Source organism: Polistes fuscatus, unplaced genomic scaffold (genome assembly GCF_010416935.1).
Source record: "Polistes fuscatus isolate 324 unplaced genomic scaffold, CU_Pfus_HIC Scaffold26, whole genome shotgun sequence".
Classification (NCBI taxonomy): Eukaryota; Metazoa; Arthropoda; class Insecta; order Hymenoptera; family Vespidae; genus Polistes; species Polistes fuscatus.
The window spans coordinates 1,232,423-1,257,334 of NW_025113103.1; the positions used below are offsets into that span (position 1 = coordinate 1,232,423).

Consider the following 24,912-nt stretch of genomic DNA (forward strand, 5'->3'; position numbering starts at 1 on the left):
ATTAATAAAAATATCGTAAATTTATTTTCTCAGTGCTGGAGGTTTCTTTTCTTTTTTTTTCTTTTTTTTTTCTTTTTTTACTATAGAACGAAACTAAAGATCGAATTGGATCATTGTCTTTCTTTTTCTACGAGATTAATAAAATACACGCTTGAGTAAAAATAAAAGCAATACGGACATGAGATCATATTTTGCTTTACTACAAGCAATTAACTATAATAAGTAAAAGACGATAAAAATTTGTACATATTGTTATTTGAAACATTGGAAGAGAAAACATTCGGTTAGAAGATTAATAAAAGCCAGCACTAATTAAAATTCGATAAGATAGAAATCATGTTTCTTGGACAAGACAATCTCGATAACAATTTATTACAAAATTGACAATCTTTTTTGTTTGGTATATCCAAGAAAGTAATCTAATTATTTAGCAACGACGTTGGATATTTCATTGAAATATTTGTCCGCAAGAAAAGAAGAAAAAAAAAATCGATAATATATTTTTTATCCTGGATTATTCCTATCCCTTATCTTTATACATGTTTATCCTTTTTTTTTATACACACTTCCTCTCCCTCTCTCTCTCTCTTTATCTCCCCCTTTCCCTTTCTCTCTTTAACTGCTAAAATTTTTATACTAATAAATATTACCTTTTTTTTTCTCTTTTTATTTGACTTTAGACCAATATAGGAAATTGATTTGGCACAATATGCAACCCACTCAAGTACAAAACTGGATAAAGAGAATTTATCGTTCTATCTACAATGTTCTGTTTTCTTAACGCGAACCTCCACACTCGCTTGCAATAATTTAGAATTTAATATTCACACACATATATCTTAGGATAAAAACGGGAAAGTACAAACGGTAATTTTGTACCGTTTATATACGTTCCCTTTTTTTCATTCTTTTGCAGACCGTGATACTCTTCCATTCTAGCTCAAATGAAAATATACAATTTATCCTCTTGTTTGTCATGATTTTTTGATTCCTATCGATAAAAACTTTTGCTTTTAACATAAATACAAGTTGTATTTATAAGTTACGTTAATACACGTTCAAAGCACTCGTGGCAAACCTGTGTTTCTCTCGGTGTCGAAATTATCTACTTATTTCAATTAGTTAAGATTTGCATTTATATATATAAAAAAAATTCTTTTTTTATTTTAACAGTAATAATAATAATTATAATAATAATAATAATAGTAATAATAATAATAATAATATTGATGATGATGATGACGATGATGATAACGACAACGACAATTACGACGATGACGACGATGACGACGGTAAAAATGATGGTGGTGGTGATGATGATGATGACGACGATGTTGATGACGATGATGGTAATAATAGTAAGTGTGATATTAAAAATCCTCTATTTTTATCCAGTTTATGTTGGAAGTCATGATATATTTATCTTTATGATATACTATTGCCGTTAATGTGTTTGATGAATATAAAAGATACGAAATTTAAATGAATTATGGATATTCGTTTCGAGTAAACGCAGTTAAACCACATTTGGTTGGTAACAAAAGCGCTAAATTAATTCATTGATTGCATACGTTATCAATCATAAAATAAACACGTTCTCAATTATATTGTATCTTTCACGATAAAAGCAAACGAATGTTATTTAACAATACTATATATATATACAAGATTATACATCGTTGGTTGGGACTATAGCGAATAAACGAGTACGCACGCGTTATTTAAAACCAAATAACTTTTTAACGCGGATAATACTTGTTTAACTCGCTAAGTAAATAATAAATTCGAGAAACAACAATTTAAGAAGAATTATTCTAGAATAAACTGTCTTATACTTGGTAAACCGTCCCGCATGGAATATTTATAAACGGATTTTTAAAATGAATATTACTTACCGAAAATTCTTTTTAGAGAGAGACAATAATACAAAAATGATTTCTTTTCTTGATTAAAACGATCTCTTCTCGGTCATTTTTCTCGTAGCAAAGGTTTTTTAACAACGTTTCATCAAAATTCATCTCTCATGTGACACACAACTACTAATGGATTATAGATCGTGTGTGGCATTGACATTTGCACTCTGTCACCATTAATAAGATTAATCGATTGTCCTGCCACTAATACAGGCAAGATCACAGAAACGATTCTAAGGCTCGTAGTCGCGTTGCAAACATTGCATTTTGTCTACTTTCTTCGGTTTACCGCTAAATACAAGTTGATTCAGGATGTTGGCTTGCAGATTTTCTAGTTTTCTTCGGTTCCTTCGTAGTTAATTCCTGGGAAGGTCTTCGAGGACTACCCAATGTGACTAAGGCTGAGGCTACCGCTAAGCCAGCACTTTGTCCAGCTGGTGTAAACGGTTCACCACCGGTAGGCAATCTGACTAGCAAGGATAAAACCGCTGCTCTGTTACCGCAACAGGGCTCTAGAGCAATTGGACTAGGTGCATCCTAAATATATTATACATTTCATTAAAATAATACACTTTGTTCTTTTTATCAGAAGAAACAAAAAATTAGTACTACTACCGACCTTTTTCTTTTTCCGACTACTATTATATTCGCTGTCGCATCTGTCAGCATCGTTGTCAACGACATCTCGCCTCTCGATTTCTACGAGTACTTGACTAAACGCCCTGTTGGCCATTTGTTGCATCTCTACGAAAAGTCTTTGTCTTCTTCTATACATGTCATACTTTTGTTTGATCTTCCATAAAATCGCAGCTACTAGAAGGAGGGCAAGGAAACACCTGTGTGGTGGCATATAATCTCTAGTTTACAAGTAAGTACTGCCTGAGATTTAAAATAGTAAAAAGTATATAGTCAATTTGGACAAAATAAATCAAAAAAAATTCCCAATAGCGTTACTTATATCATTTTCACGCGTATTCATTTTATTTTACGTGAGTTATTATGACGATGAACGTAGATTATTCTAGATCTGGATACTCACGTGCAAAAAGTTATGAAGAATTGTTGCAGATTTAATTTAGAATATTGAGAAAATGAAATCTGAATCCACAATGGTGGCTGAAAGTCATAAACGTATACATAAAACGTCGTTAAAGTATTGTTCTCCTCGCTACCAAAATTGTAGTCCGCTTTGCTAAAGCGATGCTTATACATGCTTGTCGTACAATTGGCACCCAATAGAAGTGGCTTCTCTAGACTGTTTGGTCTTTTAATAGTAACGTTCATTTTTGCGAGAACTGAACAAGTTATAGAAAATTCGGCGTCGATATCAGCTTTAGGTGGTGAATTTTTGAAATTGATCGCTCTATAATGACGATCTTCTTTTTTACTTAAATTAAAGGTAAATTGATAATCGATAACCAAGTCGTCTGTAAGGAATATAAGAATCAATTTAAAATCATTAGCATGTAAATGAGAGAAAAGCCAATATTTCTAGAGATTAATATTACTTACAGAAACAAGATCCTTTGTTCGCAGGATCGCCATAATAAAGACCTGTTACGTCGCATCGTTCGCAATGATCTCCAACGATACCTTTAGTCGTGCAAAAACATTTGCCAGTTTCGCTGGAACACTGCGTCCCTTGATTATTGCAAGAGCATGCTAAAATATAGAAAAATACATTCTGAATTAGATTTTGCATATTTCTTAACTTCTTATAACATTATTTACCGGCAGTAAATTACTAATGTTTACAGTGTAAAAGGCTATTAATTGGCTGCCAGTAAGTTATGTATTAAGAATTTTTCATATATCTTACGTTGACACGTTGCTCCATTCAAAGGACTTCCATAATAGCCAGGAATACATTTATCACAATTCTGTCCAGAAGTTAAATTTCCACACGGTTGAATACAAACGCTGCTATTTGGAAGACACTTACTATGACCATTGCACTGACAAGCTAAAATAAAATAAATATAATTTAATTTATAAAAAAAACAACAAAAAAATCGTTTCAACAACAATCAAGGAATATAAATAAAATGATCAAACTCACTGGGACACGTGGTAAAGTACCAATGATCAAACGAACACGTTTCTAAACTCCTACTGCTTGGACCACGAGCACCACCAGGCAAACAATGTCCTTTCCCTGTACCAGATCCATCGTCACACCATCCACAACCAGGATCCGATCTACACGCCGAACAAGATAAATAAAAGCTACACCATTCCTTTCCATTTCCAGTAGCACGACACCTTGCCTCGATCGTTGTCCATGCACGACATTGACCGTAAGGAAAACTAGCGGGATATGCATTTTTATCGACACACTTAGCTTCGTTCTGACACCAAATACAATCTGATTCTGTACAATTCCTACAGGAAGTATATTCCGCGCACGGACTTCGACAAGTTTCCATTGTTAAACGTTGAGCTTGAATGGTACCATTTAAATTTATAATCTAAAAAAAAGACAAATCGCATAATCGTACTATTCGATCGGAGATTGTCATAAATTAAAGACTCTCGATTTTCGTGAAGAAAATATTTCTCACCTCGCGTGTTTTAGATTGCGGCTTGCAACGATCTGGACCATTCGACCAAGACCAAATGCAACGCGGATTGCTCGAACAAGCGTGACACGTATGCAATTGCAAACACTCGATTCCAGTATGCGCATCGCACTTTTCTAAATCCTTGATAACTTCGGTTGCCGGTGAATTAGCGTTATCCCGACATATTTCGTACGAACAACTTTTACCACACCAAACACAATTGTACGACGTTTGCACGCAAGCGACGCAGTCGGTTAAGAGCTTGCACAATTCCTTATGCGAAGTCAATCCTCGCGGTGGCAAGTCGTCCAAACACTTCATATATTTTCCATCATGCATATCGTCTTCGAGTAACGCATGCCGCGATAGTTTCGTTATTGCAATACACCGACCGTTATGTTTGTCCCACACACATTTTACACCTATCCTCGCGTTCAAACAATCATTTTGTTTCAAGGATTCACAGTGTCCCAGTGTATACCTATGTGATCGAATAAAATGTAATTATTAACAATAATCCTTGAACGGTTTTTTCATTGATGAATCTAACAATAAGATGTAGATGAAAAAATAATACCTCAACATGTCGGATAACATCTGACCGTTGAATCCTCCATAAATATACATAGAATCTTCGAAAACGGTTGCACTATGTCCGTATCTCGGCAGGTCGGTCATTTCCCTCGGTATAAAATAATGTTGCCACGTGTCACACGTAACGTCGTAAGCGATGGTATCTGCGGAATAACACCTAGCCCCGTGCGAGTGCTGAGTATCGTTATGCATATTCCCACCAAATACGAGCATTAAACCGCCAGAAATAAAGATACCGGTGTGAAAGAATCTTGCTGAAGGTGCGGCTGTTAACAACCTCCACTCTCGGTATTTTGGATGATAGGAGTAGAGTCTATTCGTCAAAACCTGAGTGCTTTGTGACTCGGACACGTAGCCACCATAGACATATATTAAATGTGTCAAAGGATCGTAAGATGAACTATGACCGTATCCCCCTTTGACGGGGAAACCTATTGTCTCAACGATTTGCCATTCTCGAGTTCCCAAGTAATATTCCTGGACGGTATTCAAGTAACCATATTGAGGTGAATATCCAAAGATCACAACCATTTTCTCTTTTTCCCCATAAGTTTGAACGAGTGTCGCTGTATGCCCGGCTACCTGTACAAAATGACGTTAGAAGTATTTACACCGTTGTTAGAAAAGAAAATAATGAAATAGTTTTCCATGTAAATAATAATTCATTTTACCTTCAACGGTCCGCACATTGTTTTATTCCGACAATGATCGTGCACGGTAACATTTTCCCAAACTTTAGCCGACACGTCGAATGCCCAGATCTCGTTGGTTACGGTAGAATTTTGCACAACACCGCCATACATAAATATCTTGTCTCCAAATAGTACGCATGAATGTGCATATCGAGGTGCTGGTAGCTTACCCTCTACGTGAGGAGTTTCCCAAACATTACCATTGTAATCGTAAACGTAAATCATCTTGGCACGATGAAAACTTTCACCACCAACCACGTAAAGTGAATCTTTCCAAACGATAGAACAGTGACTGGCTGAACCTTCGGGTGAAAAGTCCTTGTAACTAATGCTCTCCCAAAATCCATGATCTCTCTTTTGATTGCAGTCCACTCCTGGTAAAACGTTTATATATCAAATCAAATTATCTAACGATAAAATATATACGGAATAAAAGAAACAAAATAATAGATCGATAGTTTACCCTTATAACTATGATTACATTCGCAACGATTCTTTAATCGATTGCATTTGCCCTGGTCACGATGGTGGAAACAATTATTTGGACAAACCGTGACGTCGCAAGCTTTTCCGGTCCATAAGTCTTCGCATATACACGTACCATCTATACAGACACCGTGACCAGAACAATCGGCGTAGGAATACCTGTCGGATTTAACAAGAAAACAAACAAATCAATCGTCAAACACTTAACACGTATGACTATATAAGTAAACCTTAACAATAAAAACTGTCGATTAATTATACAACGTATAAAAGAAAATATTTAAATTATTCTTTTTGTATTATTTTTTTATCTAACGAATATATTTTAACTATTTACAATCTTTACAATAATACTACGGTGTAATTATCATAACAACTAGACTATTTAACTGTAAATTTGTTCATCCTGATGGACCCCCCCCCCAGAACTGTATAGAATTGAACAAAAAAATTGGTATCCTATCAACTTAGTTCTTCCCCTCGAATAGTTTAGGTCTTCCTTACCTAGTCGGGCAAGCATTAATCTTGTAAGTGATATTAAATCCGCTCATATTATAAGCAACATCCGAATAGAAGTGTAACAAGGCGCTACCAGATCGTGCTATTACTTCGGGCACTCGGCGTATGTGATAACCGTCTTTGTGCATAAGACCACTGAATATTGCAAGTAAAGGTGCCTCGACACTGTCACCGTCGTAAATGTACAGGTGATCCCAACCGCATTCCGTTGCAAAAAGTTCCACGTGCATGCGTATCGTGGAATTTGGACTGCTCTCGATCAACCAAGAACACCTCACGTCTGCCGTGTAGTTCCCGATACCATCGTGAATGCTTCCACTTGGTTCCGTCAATCTAAAACAAAAAAAGTATTTTTCAAACGACGAGAAAAAAGAATAGTAATAAACCATTTTCTTGAAAAGAACAATCCATTTTTTTCGATTACTATACGCATACATATACGAGAACAAACAATTATGTTAGATAGAAACACATTGACAATTATGTTTTCTTTTTTTTTTTTTTTTATTAATCACGCTTATCAAACCCAGTCATAGTGACTTGCATTCCGCTATAATAAATTCCGCTAATAATTTAAAAAAAAAATTTTTCGTGTCGCACGTACGCATCTTAAACAATGAACGTATACAATAATCTAAAAATTAATTCGATTCGTCTAATATTGCGATTTTAATCGATGGATCAAAGTCTACGTAAAATATCGTGTCGCGTTTTATTATTCTTTTATTATCGATAAATATTTTTCTTTTATTTTTCTTTACATATTATTTTCTTACGCGTATCAAAGAACAAAAAGTAACGTTCAGGCTTTGTAAATAATTAATGTGTGTTCTGTGTTGGTGATATAAGAATGATAAATTAAATATTAAAAGAATAATCTTCGAAGATAATCGTTTATTCGCGAATCGATTGGAAACTCGAGAATAAATAAATTACGATAGAGAGAGAATACTTTAATCGAACGGTATCTGATTATTACATCGATAGACATTGTTAAGTTAGAATAATTGCGGAAGAAAAAGATATAGAAAAGGCAGGAAATAATGCGATTATATCGGCAGTCCTTGATGAACACTTTGCTAAATAAGAATAAATTTACTAAACACCTGCATCTTCTCATCGCAAGAAAATATATTTATAAATCAACAGTTTCCCTTTTTTAGAAAAGGATGCACTCGTATCTCGGATGACGATAATAGAATAATTTTATTTTATTTTTTTTAATATCACTAACTAAGAACAACGAGAATACATTCTCGGGATAGTTGAATAAACGATCATCATAATCATCATCATCATTATTATTATTGATCGGTTCAAGAAAATAATCGATTTAAATAACAAATGGATCCCAATGATCGCGAAAAATTGTCTAAAAGATATTTCTAAGTTCGACTGAATGTAGAAGGTGAGTGAGTCATAACGGGCTGCTACAGGTTCAACGACCTACCGGTTTCATTTCATGTTATATCGTATAGAAGTAAATGAACGATGCGCGGGAAATTGGATTGTTAAAGGGAAACGAAACCGCGAAATTATGATAAGAAACACAATGATACACAACATGTTAGGTAAAACAATTCTACTTAGTTAGTTAGTTAATTAGTTGCGACTTCATTGCAAAATCACGAAAAAAAAGGGGGAAGAAAAAAGGAGGAGAAGAAGGGGAAGAAATAAAATCAAAATAAAATAGAACGTTTTGAAAAAAAGACTAAAAATATTCGTAAGAATATTTTTGTATCAAAAACAATGATAATATTTCGCTCGAGTTAATTTCAATTGTCATGATACTTGCTCGTTATTAAAATATTTTTACGAGACTTTCATTAATCTCACGAATGCCAAAGGAGCAACATCATCGTCGTTATTATCTTCCTCTTATTTTCTTTATTATGTTTTCTTTTGTTTTTTTAAAATCATTGTTCTAATTTAGATCTAATTGTTAGATGACTTTGTTCTTTTTTTTTTCGAAATAAATTACCTGTAACGGGTTTGTAAAATTAAGTAACAAGAAGAAAGAAAAAAAAACAAAGTAACAAGAGGGAAAAAAAAAGAAGATAATCCTGGTTAATAATTGTCACGTTGACGAGCCTATTCCTAGAGTCACGATCCTTAGAAAGTGTGTCGTTGGAAAGGAGAGCAAGCAGGACGTAGTATAAAACGCCGATGTCCTCCTCGTGTCGATGAGAACACTTTTAAAGCTTCGTTATACGAAGAGAAAATCCAGGTTATTCCGATGTCGTGATACTTGCGAACCTATTATTTCATTAACTTACGTGAAATCAAAGTTTTACGTAATACCGTACCGTTATATTGTGAACATCGATCGTTTCTGTTAGGTAAAAAAAAAGAACAAACAAAAACATAAAAAGAGAAAGAAAGAGAGAGGAAGAAAATCAAATAACGAAGGTGATAAATATAATTTGTATGAACAGGTAACTAATTAAATATGATAAATAAATAATTATATATAATCGTATTGTAGAAAAAATTCAAACAACGTGAGAATATATAATACTTTAGTAATACTTTAAATTTTTAAATTAACTTTTTAAATTCAGTAATACTTTAATAGTACAGTTTAACGATGATAAAAAATAACATTGGTGTTATATTTTTTGTATTATCATTTAGAACGAACTTTCCAATTTCGTCACAACACGCACGTACGGTGGTATTTATTCGAACAAAAGTGATGACAAAGTTTACCAATAAAAATGTGAAATCAAATGATATTAAATCCCCTCCCCTCTCTGAACAGGAATAAACATAAACGATCAGTATTATTTCGAAAGTCTATCACGTGGGTTGGGTTGGAAAAGTTTTTCCAGGTCCTAACATAGAAACATTTTGAAAAATTTCCTTCCCTTTTATTTGTCGATGTAGTCTCGAAACTTGTTGGAAAGAATAAGCTTCGGAAAATGTTTCAACCCATCCGTTCACCCTCTTTTTCGTGTTTCATGATCGAAATTCATATAATGTGAATTTCTTGTATTCTTTTTCTCCCTCGTAACCCAAAAAATATATATATTAATAATATATATATTATTATAATATTATAATTTAATATTAATTATAATTTATATATTTATATATATAAAAATTTATATATTAATATAAATTTATAATTAATTAATATTTATTATAATATAATTATTTATATTATTATAATATTATAATTTAATATTAATTATAATTTATATACTTATAAAAATTTATATATTAATTATATATTAATAATATATATATTATTATAATATATATATATGTCTTGGTTAATTTCTAATGAACTAATTCATTTAATAAAATAAAATAATAACGGATTGGAAAAGAAATCAAGATAAGTTTCTCTAGAATCTATACTCGGGGTTTCTAAACATTTTCTCGTTCAACGTTTTCCTGGCCCTCGTGTATAATAGATAACATTGTGAATCTGTCTTTCTTAAATATTTTAGAAGAGAACGGTACGTGTGTAATACGATCGATTCGAATATTCCTTCTTACTAGTTGAAGAATCAAATGTAAAAACTTGTGTTCATTATATAACAACTCGAATTAATGAATTATTCGCGTATGTGCACAGAACAAGATAATACGTACACGCAAGTAATAAACAATTTTTTGTTCTTGTAACCTTTACCTAAATGCATTTTATTTTATCATGTTTTTATGCGGTCTCTTACCATTTCCTTTTTTTTTTTTTCAAATAATCGTTTATTATTCGATGCATAAGTATACGTGGCTTATCGCATTTCCTGCATTCCCTTATTCCCATTCCATTATTCTTAAGAAAATTTGAAAAATCGTCGTGTGAGTCAACTTTCTTATTAAAAAGTAATCTTTGAACTTAAAAATTGTTGATAAATTTTACAATGTATAAAATATACATCTAAAAATATATGTGTTGTGTGATAATTCTAACAGTAAACAGGAACAAGGTAAAAATTTAAGAACATTCATTTTATGAATTACTTTCACAAATGTTAATAATTATAAAATTCAATCTTTTGTAGCTTACAATTATCAGAACACATAAATGTACATTTTTGAAATGTTGATCAACTTAATCGTACAAAAATATCTAGCCAAATGATTCCCAAACTTTTTTTTCTGTATTCTCGGCACCACTCGCTGAACCCAGGTTTCCTCAAGGTTTTCTATCCCAGGTGTCTTCTACTTTCGCATCTTACCACATCGAATTAAAAATAGAAAATTAAATTATGAAACAAAATGTTGTAACAATTCTCTACGTAGACTTTTGAAAACCACTTTAAACTTTATCAGTCTACTATTATAATTATCATCGGTACATATAAGAATTTAAATAAATAATTAATCAAATGAAAAGTAAAATGATTGGTGATAAAGGTAAAAAGCGTATGCAAACAAGATTTTGAAGAAAAATCTGATTTTCTCGCGATAAGTTGATATGCATGAACGTTATAGATACAATAATATACACACACACACACACACATATATATCCGAGAAATAGGTAAAGTCGAGAGTTTTCGATTACGCTCGGTGCCGATCAATCACCGTCAACCGAAATGTCACAGAGTCAGGATCCTAAGCTTGGATTAACTCGTGAAAGATGTGTAGAGAAAATCTAGTAATATGTTGCTCCTTTTTACGTGTATGTGTATGTATATATATATATATATAAGTCTTGAAAATAGATATTACCAGCAACCAACCAGCGTAGAAGAAGAAGAAGCCTCAATGAAATTCATTTATCGAATTTAAAAGTCTTATTTGAGTATTGCAAAGTGCATCATCATCATCATCATCATCATCATCATCATTTATTGGTGAATCGTTCGAGTGTACTCTTGAATTTCTTGACCCGTTGATTAGAAAATTATTGCAAGGATAAATTCCGTAAATCGTATACGAAATCGATACGAAATTAATTATCTTACAATTCAAGTTTTTGCCATAAGATTCTTTTTTTTTATAATACATATACATAGGGTGTTTTATAATATTAAACGTACAACGACCGGTTTGAAATTTTTCATTTAAATTCAACATTCGATGTTATAACGGATACCCCCCTCCCCTCCCCCGACTTTTATTTTACGACATCTCATATATTATGAATATTATTTTATTTATTATTTATTTTACATTCTATTTTAATCAAAAAATACATATATGTTTGATTTAAAAACTGGTTTTAAGCGTATATACCAGTTAAGTTATGAATAGATAAGTATATTTAAATAATCCGGTAGATTTAATGGTTAACATTAAATGTTCGAGTATTTAAAATATACGACCTAGGAATTTCGTTAAATCCTTTTCAGATAATAGAACGATGAAATTTGTCTGTCTGACTTCGTGACTTCATAGAAAATTGGATTTTCAACGTGTCCCGCAGACGATCCTTGACAGCTAACGAAACCGTACTCTTCTTGTCAACTTTAAAACCGTAAAACGATCGATCGATGGTCCGATCTTATCTAATCTCTTTGTATAAATAGTTTCTATGTGTATCCTAAAGTTTACATTTGTCTCTCTTGGTCATTTTAATTTGACGTTAAAGAAGATAAAAAAAAAGAAATAGAAAAAAGCAATCCTAATTAATTAAATTGATACCCGAGTATTTATCTACGGATTTTTTTTTTTAATTGAGATAAAATATCGCATTTTTTTTTAGACCGGATGAATAGAAAAAAAAGTTTCCGGTGGTGAGAGTATTTGGCGCGGTGTCACTGTTAACCGACGATGCCACGAGCATAATTTCCCAGCTACGAGGATGTCAAAACCGAGTATAGCAAGTCCAGACAATGACCTACGATCTCCTCCCTCCCTCCCTCTTTCTCTCTTTACCCCTTTAATTTCCTCCCACTCGAAAAGCACGGTTTGAAAAACATAGACATGATATATATACGAACGAGGAGGAGGAGGAGGAGGAGGAGGAGTAGGGCGATTAGACTGGAGTGTGTCGCAAGTTTATTTACGGAATCTAACGTGAAACTCTAATTAAAGGGGAATATAGTAGAGTTGGAGAAAGAGAGAGAGATAGACTCTAAAAGTATCTGAGCAAAGGAACGATCGAAGAGGAGGACCAAAGTGTAAGAAGGATGCAAGCAAGGGAAGTAGAACCAGCAGAACACTCCAGGGAGTCCCGTTTTGTGCACTTGACACGTAGCGACACGTAGACGGCGTTGCCCATAGCGAGTAAGAGAGAATAGATAGATAGATGGATAGATATAGGGTGAGGGAGAGGGAAAGGGGGCGAACTAGAAAGAGAAATACTTAGAGAATATAGAAGTTTAGTTAGAAATTCAGTGAGAGCAAGAGGCACGTCCCCCTAAGGGACCATCAGAAATCAAATCCTCACGGTCTAATAATATATAGAAATAAAAAAAAGATGTGAAATAAGAGTTATATATACACACTTGACTTTGCCACCGCAAATTGGCAAGCTGGACCCTGCCATCCCTCGCGACACAAGCAAGTACCATTGACACAATCCCCGTTGATGCAGGTCTCGGTGTCGCAACTCGATTCCGTCGTCGTCGTCGTAGATGAGGAGGAGGAGGCAGCCGAAAGGTGCAGGAGCCAACAGCAGAGCAACACCGCCCACCAGAGCGGAGGCAAGCATGGCACCGTGATCCCAGCACCGCACTCTTTAAACCGTTTAGTCAGTTCTACTTGTCGAAAGGGTTGCCTACGACGTTTCCGACGGTACTTCGATTTATAAAGAAACAAAAACATCTGCACGATCTCTGCCATTTTGATAGGCTTCCATGTCAGAGACAATGGCCGACGGCGACGCACCGAATAAGAAGAAGACACATACGGGATAGGAACGCACTTTTACCTCTCTCCCTCCCTCCCTCCTTCCCTCCCGCTCTCCCTCTCTCTCTCTCTTTCTCTCAAGAGAGAGTAACACACCGCACACTTCTTAAACGTTTTCGTTTTAACACACCTCCCGAATCCTTTACGTTTATCTGTTCACACCTTCTTCCCTTCTCTATATTTCTCTCTCTCTCTCTTTCTCTCTTAGAAAGCTTCGTCGCGGATTATTATCCCTCTCTTTTCTGCTTTAACCGCCCGACCCTTCTACTTTCGCACGATAGTGCTGTCTGTCGCTGTGCATGCTGTATGTCTCGTCGAACGACGACGACCACGACGACGACGATTCTCCCCTTCACTCATTCACGAGCACCCTCTATAAAATACGAACACTCTCGAACAATCCCGAAGCTTTCCGATCGGTACACGTCATTTTTTTTACCTACAGCGCTTCTCAACTACCAATCAGCGCTCTCTCCTTGATTTTAATTAAAAGAAGGGGGAAATACATTTGCAATCTTAACATAATTCTATTTTTGTTTATCTGCTTTTTATTTTTCTTTCATATAAAATTCGTTAAATATTCGATAATATGATTTTCAAATTTGTAAAACGTATTTCAAAACAGTTCTGAAGTTGCAGTCTGTGAGAACGCGACGAGCATACTACTGGACCGTGTCATACACGAACAGTAAGTATGCACCCTTCTTTTAATGCTTCCCTTCTACCTTTACTTTGTGTAGAACAGAGTTATTTCAGTAGAACCGTTAGTCGGGAATCCGCTATATTCCGTCTGATACTCCCCACCACTTTTACTAGAACGGGTCTGATTCGGGGCCAGTCAGCCTCCGGAGTTCAGTCTGTTAGGAACGCTTTTACAGTCAGTTAAACACCAAAAAAATACTCTCTTGCACCAGCAGTTAGGATGTTCATTAAAATCCTTCGAACACTTCTAAATTCATTGAATTTTTGGATCTATTTTCATCGCGTTATCTGATTTTTTGTTTGTTTACCGTCTGTATAAACAAGTCAGTGAAATTTGAAGAAAGCTAACAATCGCGGGGCCTCGCTGTAATTTGCCTATGGTGGTAGCAGAGACATTGAACATTTCGATTTATTTTCTCTAATCCTTTTTTCAATATCGATTAATTTCCATTTGTTATCATCGATTGATGAACTAATGTAAGAATGATTTTTAATCAAAGAATACAGAAGTACATTGAAGCTCACAAATCCACTTTTCGCGTAACCAAAATCATCTTAGTTAGTACCCTGACCACCAATGGGTGGGAATTGGTACTCAACGATATGGCGGTGTAATACTATCAAAGAAATACAGTATTCTACTTACTATCGTCCACTGGTGGTCCCGGTACTAACTAAAGTGATTTTAATTACGCGAAAAATAGACTTGTGAGCTTTTACGTTACTTCTTTATTCTTTGATCTTACCGACACGTACGAAGATCCTCAAACTTCGTTATTCGTATCGATACTCGTTGGACCAATCGAATGTAATTGAACCGGTCTCCGGCGAGCTGCCTCTCTTTGACATTTTACGGAAATAAATGATGTCACGTCGTCTACATTGAACAGTCCACCACCACCACTACTACGAATTTTCTGATACGATTTCGAGTAGAACATGCTGCCAGTAATGAAAGGAACGCCACTCGAGCACGTCGTTTTCTCGTTGGTTTTACCGCTTTTATAATCAATCGACTTATCGCGATCATATTTACGACACATGAATTATTATTATTCTTCTTCTTCTTCTTTTTCTTCTTTTTCTTCGTAGGTAATTAATTACTTATCCAGCATTTCTTAAGCTCCACCAGAGAGAAGCCTAAAAATATAAAATCGAATATGAAATAGAAAAGAATGATTTTATTATAAAAAAAATGATCACGATATATAAACGAAGAACATATTTGACATAACATATTTTTCACAAGGACGTCGGAACATTTATCGTAAGTTCAATTTAAGCATATCGTTTTCAATTCCGCGTGACTTCACGCGTATATATGTGTGCATATTATAAATGAAATATGCAACGTTACGAATAAACAAAAAACACAAAAAAAAGAACGTCGCAGTTTAAACTGTATAATAAACAAAAATTTTGGGTCAATCGTTTCGGCATATCTTTCGGAAAAATTTTCCGTCTAAATTATTTCGGAAAAATTTATATCCAAATTTGTATCCATAAATTTGATTCGTATATTATATTTCGATTTTTCATTCAAAATTTATCGATATCCTATTGAAATATTTAATTGACTCCTCCTGACGTTTAAAAATGGCCGAAAAAAAATTAAACTTTCATTAATTCGTATAAAATACAGAAAAGAAAAGAAAAACATTATAATTCGTCTAACTTAAAAATGGCAGGAAAAAAGAAAAGTGGAAGAGGTAGGAAAGGAAGGAAACAAGAATCGAAAATAATCGACGAGTATCAACTTCGTCGCGATTTAAGAGCGGGAACGGAAGAAAGGGAAGAAGATTCTTTCGACATGGAGGATAAAAATTTGATCGAAGACAAATTATCCGAAAAAGACGCCGAATTGATAGACAAAATTTCATCGGAAATTAGAATCGGTGGTATAGAAGGGTAAGTTTATGTTTTTTTTCTTTTTTTTTAAATAAAATTACACGTTTACGATAGGAATGATAGTAATTGCTTTAAAAAAAACAATTCATCTGACAAAATTGTTATCTTGAAATACTCGTAAGTATACTTAATAACTCTTCTTCGCGTAGCTTTGAAATGTTCTTATCGTATTACACTTTTAAAATCACTATCTCGAATTTTAAACGTACCTTTATTAATACAGGGAATAATAGATTATAAATTTCTTGTCTTTTTTTTTTCTTTTTTTATACCTTATCTGACAATAAAGAAATGGAAAGTAAAATATAATTTTATAACTTCCACGATTAAAACGATTGGTTTTTTTTTTTTTTCGTTAACATAATAAGTATTATATTTATTCGTGCAAAGCATGTATGTATATATATATATATTACAAATGCATTTTAAATGTGGTCTGATTTACTAATAAAAACGATCGGTACTTGTTAAGTGGTGCATAACTAGGCTGGATATTCAAATGTTCACGCATGTATGCACACTGCTTTATCTTTTATTAAACGAAGAAACGAATATATACATACCCAGTATACGTGTTAATATTTAAAGATTAAATGAATACCTGTCGAAAAGTATAATAGAAGAGAAAGATTATCGTATCCGAAATAAATAAATTACATTACGTTTCGTTTCGTTTATAGAGGAGGTACACATTCCACCCTTATAATAATCAATCAGAAAGGAGAGAAATTGATAGAAGTTAAGGGCCCCGACACCAACCATTGGGTAATTATGGTCATAAACATATCTAAAAAAAAAAAGAATAATAATCTGATTATTGTCCTGATAAACTATTACACATCACGATTGTAAAATAGATTCTGGGAATGAAAGAAACGGCCGCTAGGATTAACGCTATGATCGAACGTGGAAAAGAATTACTGAACATACCGAAAACGGTTCCCTTGGATTGCGTGGTATTTATTTAATCGTATTACAATCAAAATGTTGATTATCGATAATACATAGATTTAATTGGATATATTTGTAGGGTTTAAGTTTGAGCGGTTGCGAGGAAGAAGCTACCAATCGTTTATTAACTAATACTCTTCTCGAGGAATACCCAGATGCTGCTAAAGATTATTGCGTTAGTTCCGATACATTGGGTAGTCTCAGAACTGGTCTGGAGGTTGGTGGGGTCGTATTGATAGCTGGAACAGGAAGCAATGCATTACTTATCAATCCAGATGGTAAAACTCACGGATGCGGTGGATGGGGTTATATGATGGGAGATGAAGGCAGCGGTAAAGATATTTTAAAAGATATTCATCAATATTTTATGAATATGCATTATCAAGAAGAATCCTGATAGTTCTTATTTTGTTAAGCATATTGGATCGCATACCGAGCTTGCAAATACGTTTTCGACGACATGGACGACCTAGTAAAGTCTCCTTATCCCATATCCTACGTTTGGCCAGCGATGAGAGATTTCTTCAAAATAACTGACAGAGCAGGCATGTTACCACATTTGTATTCCAACTTCGACAAGAGTAAATTCGCCATGTTCGCTAAAGAAATCGCGATCGGTTGCGAGAGAGAAGATTCTCTTTGTCTTTCGATCTTCAAAGAAACCGGTCGACTACTTGCTCGCCACGTCGTTGCACTTTCCAAGAAAGCTCATAACGTGAGTTTCAATTAACAGAAATATATTCTTACTTATGTTAGATCGAATCCCATACATTTGTCTTTTTTAGGATCTTAAACTGAGTGATGGTGGTCTTAAAGTGATATGCGTTGGATCCGTGTGGAAATCGTGGAAATTCATGAAAGAGGGTTTCATTGACGAGATTCATAGTGGATTAATCTTAGATGAACTTAGTCTTCTCAATTTAACAGCCACTTCCGCGTTGGGATCGTCCTATTTAGCTGCTGAACAAATTAATTGCCCTTTCGTTAAACCTTACGACGAAAACGTGCAAGTATTCTTCCATTATAAACGTGATCATTATGGTAAAATTGAAAATATCGATGCTAACGTTAAATCAAGTAGGACTATGGATACCTTAGGGCACGTTGCGTGTGATAAAATATGATAAAGATGAAAGTACGTGAAAGTAGCTATAGATAAATATTTATTACGTTTAGAATAATTAATGTTCCTGCCTGAAAAAAATGCCTGAAGATTGTACGAATTAATTGATACCTGTTAAACAATTTTTTTTTTTCAGAAATGCAAATAATAAAACATTTTAATACAAATTTATTATCTGCGATCGTTTTATCAATTATATATATATATAGAGAGAGAGAGATTATTAACGTAATAATTTTATCGTAATCTATAAAAATATAAAAAAGAAATCAATCGAAAAAAAAATTGAAACGCGATTAGAAATACGTTTTCACAAAAACATTTTTAAAATTTGAAATGTATTCTTTAACCTATGATTGATTTTATTCACGAAATTTTAATAATTTTGTGATAATTTTTGTAAAAGGAAATGGGAATAAGAACACTATGGAATACCTTTTGGAATTGGTTATTTTGGGCGGCTGCAGTTGTAATTAAAATCGTATGCTATTTAATTCTTTTTTTTCTCAGTTTAATATTCTTCATTGCGTCAACTAGTGCAACCGTATTTTTTATCCTGTATCTTCTCGGATATATGTCGACAGATAACGAACGTAGAGAATCATAAATGAAATTAACTGAAAAAGAAAACAGGTATGTACTATATATATGTAAATTGTAGTACGCGTAACGGTTAAAAGCTATGTAAATAAATAATTCGTGTATTTTTATCGAGTTCAAATGCATTTACATTGATAAATACATTTTTTAGAGAAATTTTCAAAACTCGAGACGAAAAATATTTCAGCTTATAAATGTGAAAAAAAAATATAATAAAGGGAAACAATTATATACCAGTGAAAAAAAAAAATAAAAGTAATTCTTCGTTGTATGTGTAACTTTAAAAACACACGTGTAAATGGCTGACGATAAAATATATAAACAAATATTGGCTAGTATTTGAGAATACTGTTAATAATTATCACGAATTTTGAAAATTACTCTAAACATGCGACATAATAAGAACGTATTATTATATATAATACTTGAAAATAATGTCAACAATGATATTGTATTAAAAATATATTCATATAAGCATATCACAATTTATCGTGTACATTAGAACATTTATAACTTGTACACATATCATTTTAATTATTATAATTTTTCATTTCTCTTTTTCCTAAGTATTACAATTTTTCTTTCTTTACTTTCATTTTTATACCAAGGACCGAGTTCAAACAATTTTATACTCTCTATTTCTCTCTTTCTTTCTTTCTTTCTTTTTCTCTCTCTTAACTGCATAGCAGCAACATTATAACTGAACAAATAGAATCAGCTATGTATTTATGAACACAGGTCTTGGTAAATTTTCGCAATACTCTCATATCAAATATAAATTTGTTGTTTTCTTTTTTCCATTAAAATTCATATAAAGAATCGATGATAAATTAATTTGTACATAACTACATAAAATAGTTGTAATTTTTTTGTTCAATTTTCTAGATACATATAAATACGTAGTTTAAAGAAATTATTTATTTCTATTTAGATTTATATAACAATTTGTAGATTCCGATACGCGAGAAAAAAATAATTTATATTTAATAAAATCATTCTTCATTATTTTAGGATTACTTAGAATTTTTCAAAGCCGTTCTCATTGTTAATAATATTATTGGATATTTAGTACCATAATTATATATTATTCTATAATAACGACAAGTTTGTCATATTGACTGACTTTAAATATCTTCTTTTTTCTTTTTTTTTCTTCAAAATACATTATCAATTTGTTTTCATTTATTATTTCGTGCGATAACTGGCATATCTCATAATTGTTTACTTTATACAACAAATTTATAAAGCTGTATCGGTGAACTATTTTTCTTAAGTATTACAAATTTGGTTTTTTACACAGACAAATAAATATTTTGATTGTGACTATACAATATCATAAGATTGATATATTTAAAGAAACATTAATTATAAAAATACTATAATTTGTTTGTTGTATCTGCGCGCTATGTAAAAAATATTAATCGATACATCATTTTATTCGGTAAAAAAAGAATAATTCAGATAAATAAGACATTGCCATTGAATGTTATAAGATACATTCACTTGTGCTCAAAATTTTATTACATTTCTGATGATGTCATCCTGTTAAGTGACTAGCCAGAGCAATGCTTCCCTACATTGTTACATTCGTCTTATTTCATTCTTTGAATGTAATTGAACTTAATACTATATAATACGTTTAAAACAGTTGGTTGCATATTTTTCAAAAATATGTGAGCATTGTATTTTTAACAAAAATACATTGCACATGCTAACTTTATAATAATGTTATATAATTTAAAAAATTATTTATAAGTCATAACCAGTTTAATAAGAATGACATCTACTCAATTTGATCACAGTATTTTTATATAAGGCTTCATTAAGAATATATGTAGAATTCATTTATTTTCTGTATCTCAGATAATAAGCTATGAGGTAAGAATCAGTAAAAGTATATGCAAGATGTTAATATCAATGCTTTAAGTCGAATATTTCTATAAGTAATGGCTCTACACTAGATGGATTTACATTTAAATAAACGTTAACAACTTCGTCGTTCAATCTATGAAGTTCGGATATTTTTTGAATTAATTTTAAAAAAGTCGATTTAGCTTCACAACCTGGATAAACGCTTTCCAAGTATCGTCTCAAAAGATAATAGTAAGAATTCTGTAAATAAAAAATAAACAAGAGAAAAAAGATGTTATAAAATCATTGAATATACTTAGTTATTAGTTCTCTCTTTAAATTTCAATATATATTTTTTTACCTGTTCCAATTTAATTACATCACTGTGTACAACCTTTGGTCTATCAGGTGTGAACAGAGCAATAGCACTTAGAATTAAAATGATATTTTCATCTCTCCATCGTGGATCAAAAGTTCTAACAAATTTTGCATGCTCGGCATACAAATTACCTTTTGCTTCTTTCAATACGTCAACTTTAATGTTTGACATTCTTTCTTGACTATGCGGTATTTTCCACATATCTTTATCCGGATCATAATTGAGTGCCGATCTTAAGATCATCATTTCTGTACATCCTCCTTTCAAGAGAGCTAATTGATCTTCTTGGCACATATTTTTAAAAGCATTCATTTTTTTCGACATTTTTATAAGACGTCGTATTGCTATAGCTGTTAAATTGATAACATCCAACAACATAGGATCGGATTGTCCAAAACTTCCCTACAAAATAAATAGCATATAACAATTGCACAAATAGAGATTGTTAGAATACTAAGGAATGTTATAGAATAATTTAATTTTAAAATTTAATAATAAAATTACTTTAAATTTGCATTCTTCTCCAACTAAATTTGTTATATCATCATCTAATGGAGCTAATAGTGCTTTATTAGCTACTATTAATTCATTTAACTTTGCTCTTTCAGCGTCGTTTAATTCTCTGGTGCTTTGATTCCCACCAAGAGCTGAATATGCTGAAAATTCCAATTTAATAGCTTCATACAAGATCGATTCGATCGAATTGGCAGCAATTGGTATTCTAAAAAGTATTTTATTTATTACTAATTTATAAATTAATATATATATATAACATCTTTCAAAAATAATTCAATCAAATGAAATTGTTTTATACCTTTGAACATCTTGAAGTACATCTTTAGTTACATCGGCTGTCGTTTTATTTGTACTTTGATCAGTATCTTTGTTTTTATAATTTTCAGTACTTTTATACGTTATTAAATCCGTTAAAATAGGATTTTCCACATGACTTTGTTTGATCTTAAATGGTTGTCTACTTGTAGTAGCAGATAAATGCTCTTCTATCACATCTTTCTCCAGTTCAGGACTCGAATGTTTTAAGGTATCAGTATTACTATTATCAATACTATTTTCTTTAACAAATTGTGAAATTTGTGGATCCGCTGCTAATCTATTAACCAATACTGGATCCGTCATAATCTTTAAAATTAAATTTCGATCTTGAAATATTTTTGCAACTAAATGCGGATTATTGACAAATTTCATAACAAGTTCTGGATTTTGTGTAAATTTATTAACTAGATCATTCCCTTTAGGACACATTTCTTTCTGTCTCTGACATGCTGTAGTTTCTTCAGTAAACGTGTGTACACTTGTATGAGAAATGGGACTTAAATTTAATTGTGTAGTTTCTACATTCGAAGTACAGTCGATAAATGTAGAAGGACCACTTTCAGGACTCTGTTCATATTTGCAATAACTTGCTGTACTATCTTCATACTCGTGCGGATAACGTGGTGATTGATTACTTGTATTACCAAAATTGGAATCAAATTCTAACAAATTCTGGTCAAATTTTCTTGAGTTTATAGAAATATTTTTGTCATTTCCAGTAGATTGAGATGCAAGATCAAATTCATTAAACCTTGTTCTATTTGGTATTGGTGAATGAGAAGTAATTCTTCTTGAGTCTACATCAGTGTTAGGTTCCTCATATTGGGAGATTAATTCGTATTTAACAAAATTACATTTAGTACTATAAGAATCTTTTAGCATATCTAAAGTTTTAGATCCTGTTATGTTTCCACTTTCAGGTGGACTCGAAGGACTAGGAACACTAGCTGCAGTAACCGGACTCATATTCTCCATAGGATTTTGTCTACCCGCATCTAAATCAGCATACTTTTTATCTGATTCCCAAAAATATGTCTCAGATACATTAGATGCAACCGAGTTAACGGTATCTTCAAAGGTACAATCTTCTACGCAGTCCTTTTTAACTTTGGACGCTTTAATGTTATCCGATTGAGGCCGCTTCTTAGCACGATTCTGTTCAATCTTCTGACGCTTTAAAACCTTATCTTCTTCTGACATAATGTATTCCTTACGCATGCCAATACTGAAACATTTATCCAAACGGCATTTTTGACAAAAACGTCTGGTCACTGGTGTGATGCTACAATTTTCTGTAAAAGGACACCGGAAATCCTATAAGAAAGAAAATAAAAATGAAGAACTATAAGGTAATGCATAACAAAAGAAAATAGAGTAGGACGTGAACAGAATTGAATGAACAGATCATTAATTGATAAGAATTTAAACGTTAAATAATTACCTTGTTTTTAAGAGCATTTCTCCTGAAAAAGGCTTTACAGCTTTCACAGGAAACTGCATTGAAATTGTATCCCAAGGCGCGATCGCCGCAAACACCGCATATCTTGTTTGCTTCTCTCGCTGGTTGTTCATCTTCCATTTCTTAGGTAATGCACAATATAAACCAAACGATTATCACCTCTTATCTAATGCACCATTATCCCTGTTTGAAAGAGTCTTGTTTTTTCACTGACTGATTAATGTCAAACATGATGGATTAGATATTTATTCTGATTATTGTCGCATAACTGCGACAATTCTTATATTATTTATTACTTTCTTCAGGAGACTGGGATCATCTTTGCTCCACAACGCCCCGGATCTATGAAATGCTGACTTGAAAAGCTTTAAGTGATAAACCAAATAAAGTGCTCAATTGGTAGTCACTTGGGAGTCATTAACGAGACGGTGCGCATAAACCTGTCATACCACGTACTGCCCAGTTCTCTGCCACTTCGCTTACTTCTCTTACCCCCCACCCCTCCCAATCCCACCAATCATTTTTATCTATTTATTTTTTTCCTCCATTTTTTTTTCCGCCATCTTCTTTTTTAATTCATTTTTACTATCAAACGCATCAAATGTGTTTTTTTTCGATATATTACGCAGCTCGGGCGTATTATGATATCGGTAAAGGGTGCATAGGTCGATAAAAAATCTACACGCGCATTGGTTAATATAATCTATTATCTATTGTGATATTTAATAACAATTTATTAATGAATAATGAACTATTTTTATATACCAAACTTGTGTGTTACCTCTCGTGAAATAGTTTCGTCGTTTCAAAAAAAAAACAGATGTATTTTATCGTCGAACGTGTGTATGCGTGTGATGTACGACGCGTATTTTTTCTTTTTTTTGTTTTCTTCTATTTTATCAATTTCGTATACTTATTCATCTCGTATCTTTACGATGTATATCTTATATAATCTTTTTAACAATCGGTTATTAATTAAAAAGGAGAACCTTTGGAGCCTTACGTCGAATTTAATTACATCGATATTTCCAGATAATTTGTAGGTTAACATCGAATTGATTTGTTAAGGTAAAATAGTGCATAGTTATAAAAAAAAAAAAAAAAAAAGAAATGAAAACAATGAACCGGAAAAAGAGATATCGAAAAAATAAATATAAAAATGAAGATAGGCGATATAAAAAAAGGAATAGTCGTATTACTTTACACGTTTTCGATTAATTTGTGATTCAATTTTATATGCATATTTTGTGTAAAATTATTTATTTTCTCAAAATAATCAAATTTATCGATTTTTTTTTTGTCGCATATGAAACTTTTAAAAAATCATTATATGTAATAGTATATACAAGGACGTGTACAAACTTACGATAATAATATGTTGCAATGCACTTCCAACTTTATCAATAACTGAATGTTGCAATTTCAAATGGATGATATCTTTTCGTTTCCACCATATAAGAGTTCGTTATAAAATTCAGACTACTTATTATTTTTTATTATAAGTACGCACAGCTGGTTATCACATAAAAG

General features: G+C 32.5%; 3 protein-coding genes across 7 annotated transcripts; 1 reads left to right on the top strand and 2 right to left on the bottom strand.

Moving 5' to 3' along the window:
• Positions 1–1,382: 1,382 nt before the first annotated feature.
• Positions 1,383–14,222, bottom strand: LOC122518769 (attractin-like protein 1). Its single transcript, XM_043637855.1, is given in 13 exon segments — positions 1,383–2,450; positions 2,533–2,770; positions 2,953–3,340; positions 3,426–3,575; positions 3,733–3,876; positions 3,973–4,381; positions 4,475–4,955; positions 5,052–5,650; positions 5,740–6,134; positions 6,224–6,405; positions 6,751–7,098; positions 13,173–13,191; positions 13,194–14,222. Coding segments are annotated over 13 exon segments (3,915 nt in total). The 5' UTR covers positions 13,510–14,222; the 3' UTR covers positions 1,383–2,204.
• Positions 12,861–18,426, top strand: LOC122518770 (N-acetyl-D-glucosamine kinase). Of its 5 annotated transcripts, XM_043637860.1 has the most exons (9): positions 12,861–12,951; positions 13,262–13,461; positions 15,370–15,544; positions 15,966–16,185; positions 16,866–16,950; positions 17,043–17,141; positions 17,216–17,468; positions 17,553–17,851; positions 17,922–18,426. In XM_043637860.1, exons 4-9 carry the CDS (start codon positions 16,088–16,090, stop codon positions 18,258–18,260), a joined length of 1,173 nt encoding a protein of 390 aa, XP_043493795.1. In that variant the 5' UTR covers positions 12,861–12,951; positions 13,262–13,461; positions 15,370–15,544; positions 15,966–16,087; the 3' UTR covers positions 18,261–18,426. The 5 variants fall into 5 exon arrangements, with proteins under 5 accessions (XP_043493795.1, XP_043493794.1, XP_043493793.1 ...); XM_043637859.1 differs by lacking the exons at positions 12,861–12,951; positions 13,262–13,461 and adding an exon at positions 14,201–14,263; XM_043637858.1 differs by lacking the exons at positions 12,861–12,951; positions 13,262–13,461 and adding an exon at positions 15,168–15,263.
• A 1,761-nt stretch (positions 18,427–20,187) lies between these two features.
• On the bottom strand, positions 20,188–23,817 carry LOC122518771 (nuclear hormone receptor HR96). The gene is made up of 5 exons (XM_043637861.1): positions 23,365–23,817; positions 21,904–23,237; positions 21,594–21,810; positions 21,072–21,491; positions 20,188–20,971 (listed from the first exon to the last, which is right to left on the bottom strand). The coding sequence occupies exons 1-5, from the start codon at positions 23,500–23,502 to the stop codon at positions 20,774–20,776; spliced, it is 2,307 nt and encodes a 768-aa protein (XP_043493796.1). The 5' UTR covers positions 23,503–23,817; the 3' UTR covers positions 20,188–20,773.
• Between the last annotated feature and the right edge of the window lie 1,095 nt (positions 23,818–24,912).

What these genes read in the sequence shown, in the direction of transcription:
- LOC122518770 (XM_043637856.1), top strand. Translation starts at nt 15,959, where the DNA reads ATGGCAGGAAAAAAGAAAAGTGGAAGAGGTAGGAAAGGAAGGAAACAA. An exon ending in AGAATCGGTGGTATAGAAGG is followed by an intron (nt 16,186 to 16,865) that starts GTAAGTTTATGT and finishes TTTCGTTTATAG; the next exon opens with AGGAGGTACACATTCCACCC. An exon ending in GATGGGAGATGAAGGCAGCG is followed by an intron (nt 17,469 to 17,552) that starts GTAAAGATATTT and finishes TATTTTGTTAAG; the next exon opens with CATATTGGATCGCATACCGA.
- LOC122518771 (XM_043637861.1), bottom strand. Translation starts at nt 23,502, where the DNA reads ATGGAAGATGAACAACCAGCGAGAGAAGCAAACAAGATATGCGGTGTT. An exon ending in GAAATGCTCTTAAAAACAAG is followed by an intron (nt 23,238 to 23,364) that starts GTAATTATTTAA and finishes TCTTTCTTATAG; the next exon opens with GATTTCCGGTGTCCTTTTAC. An exon ending in GTACTTCAAGATGTTCAAAG is followed by an intron (nt 21,811 to 21,903) that starts GTATAAAACAAT and finishes AATACTTTTTAG; the next exon opens with AATACCAATTGCTGCCAATT.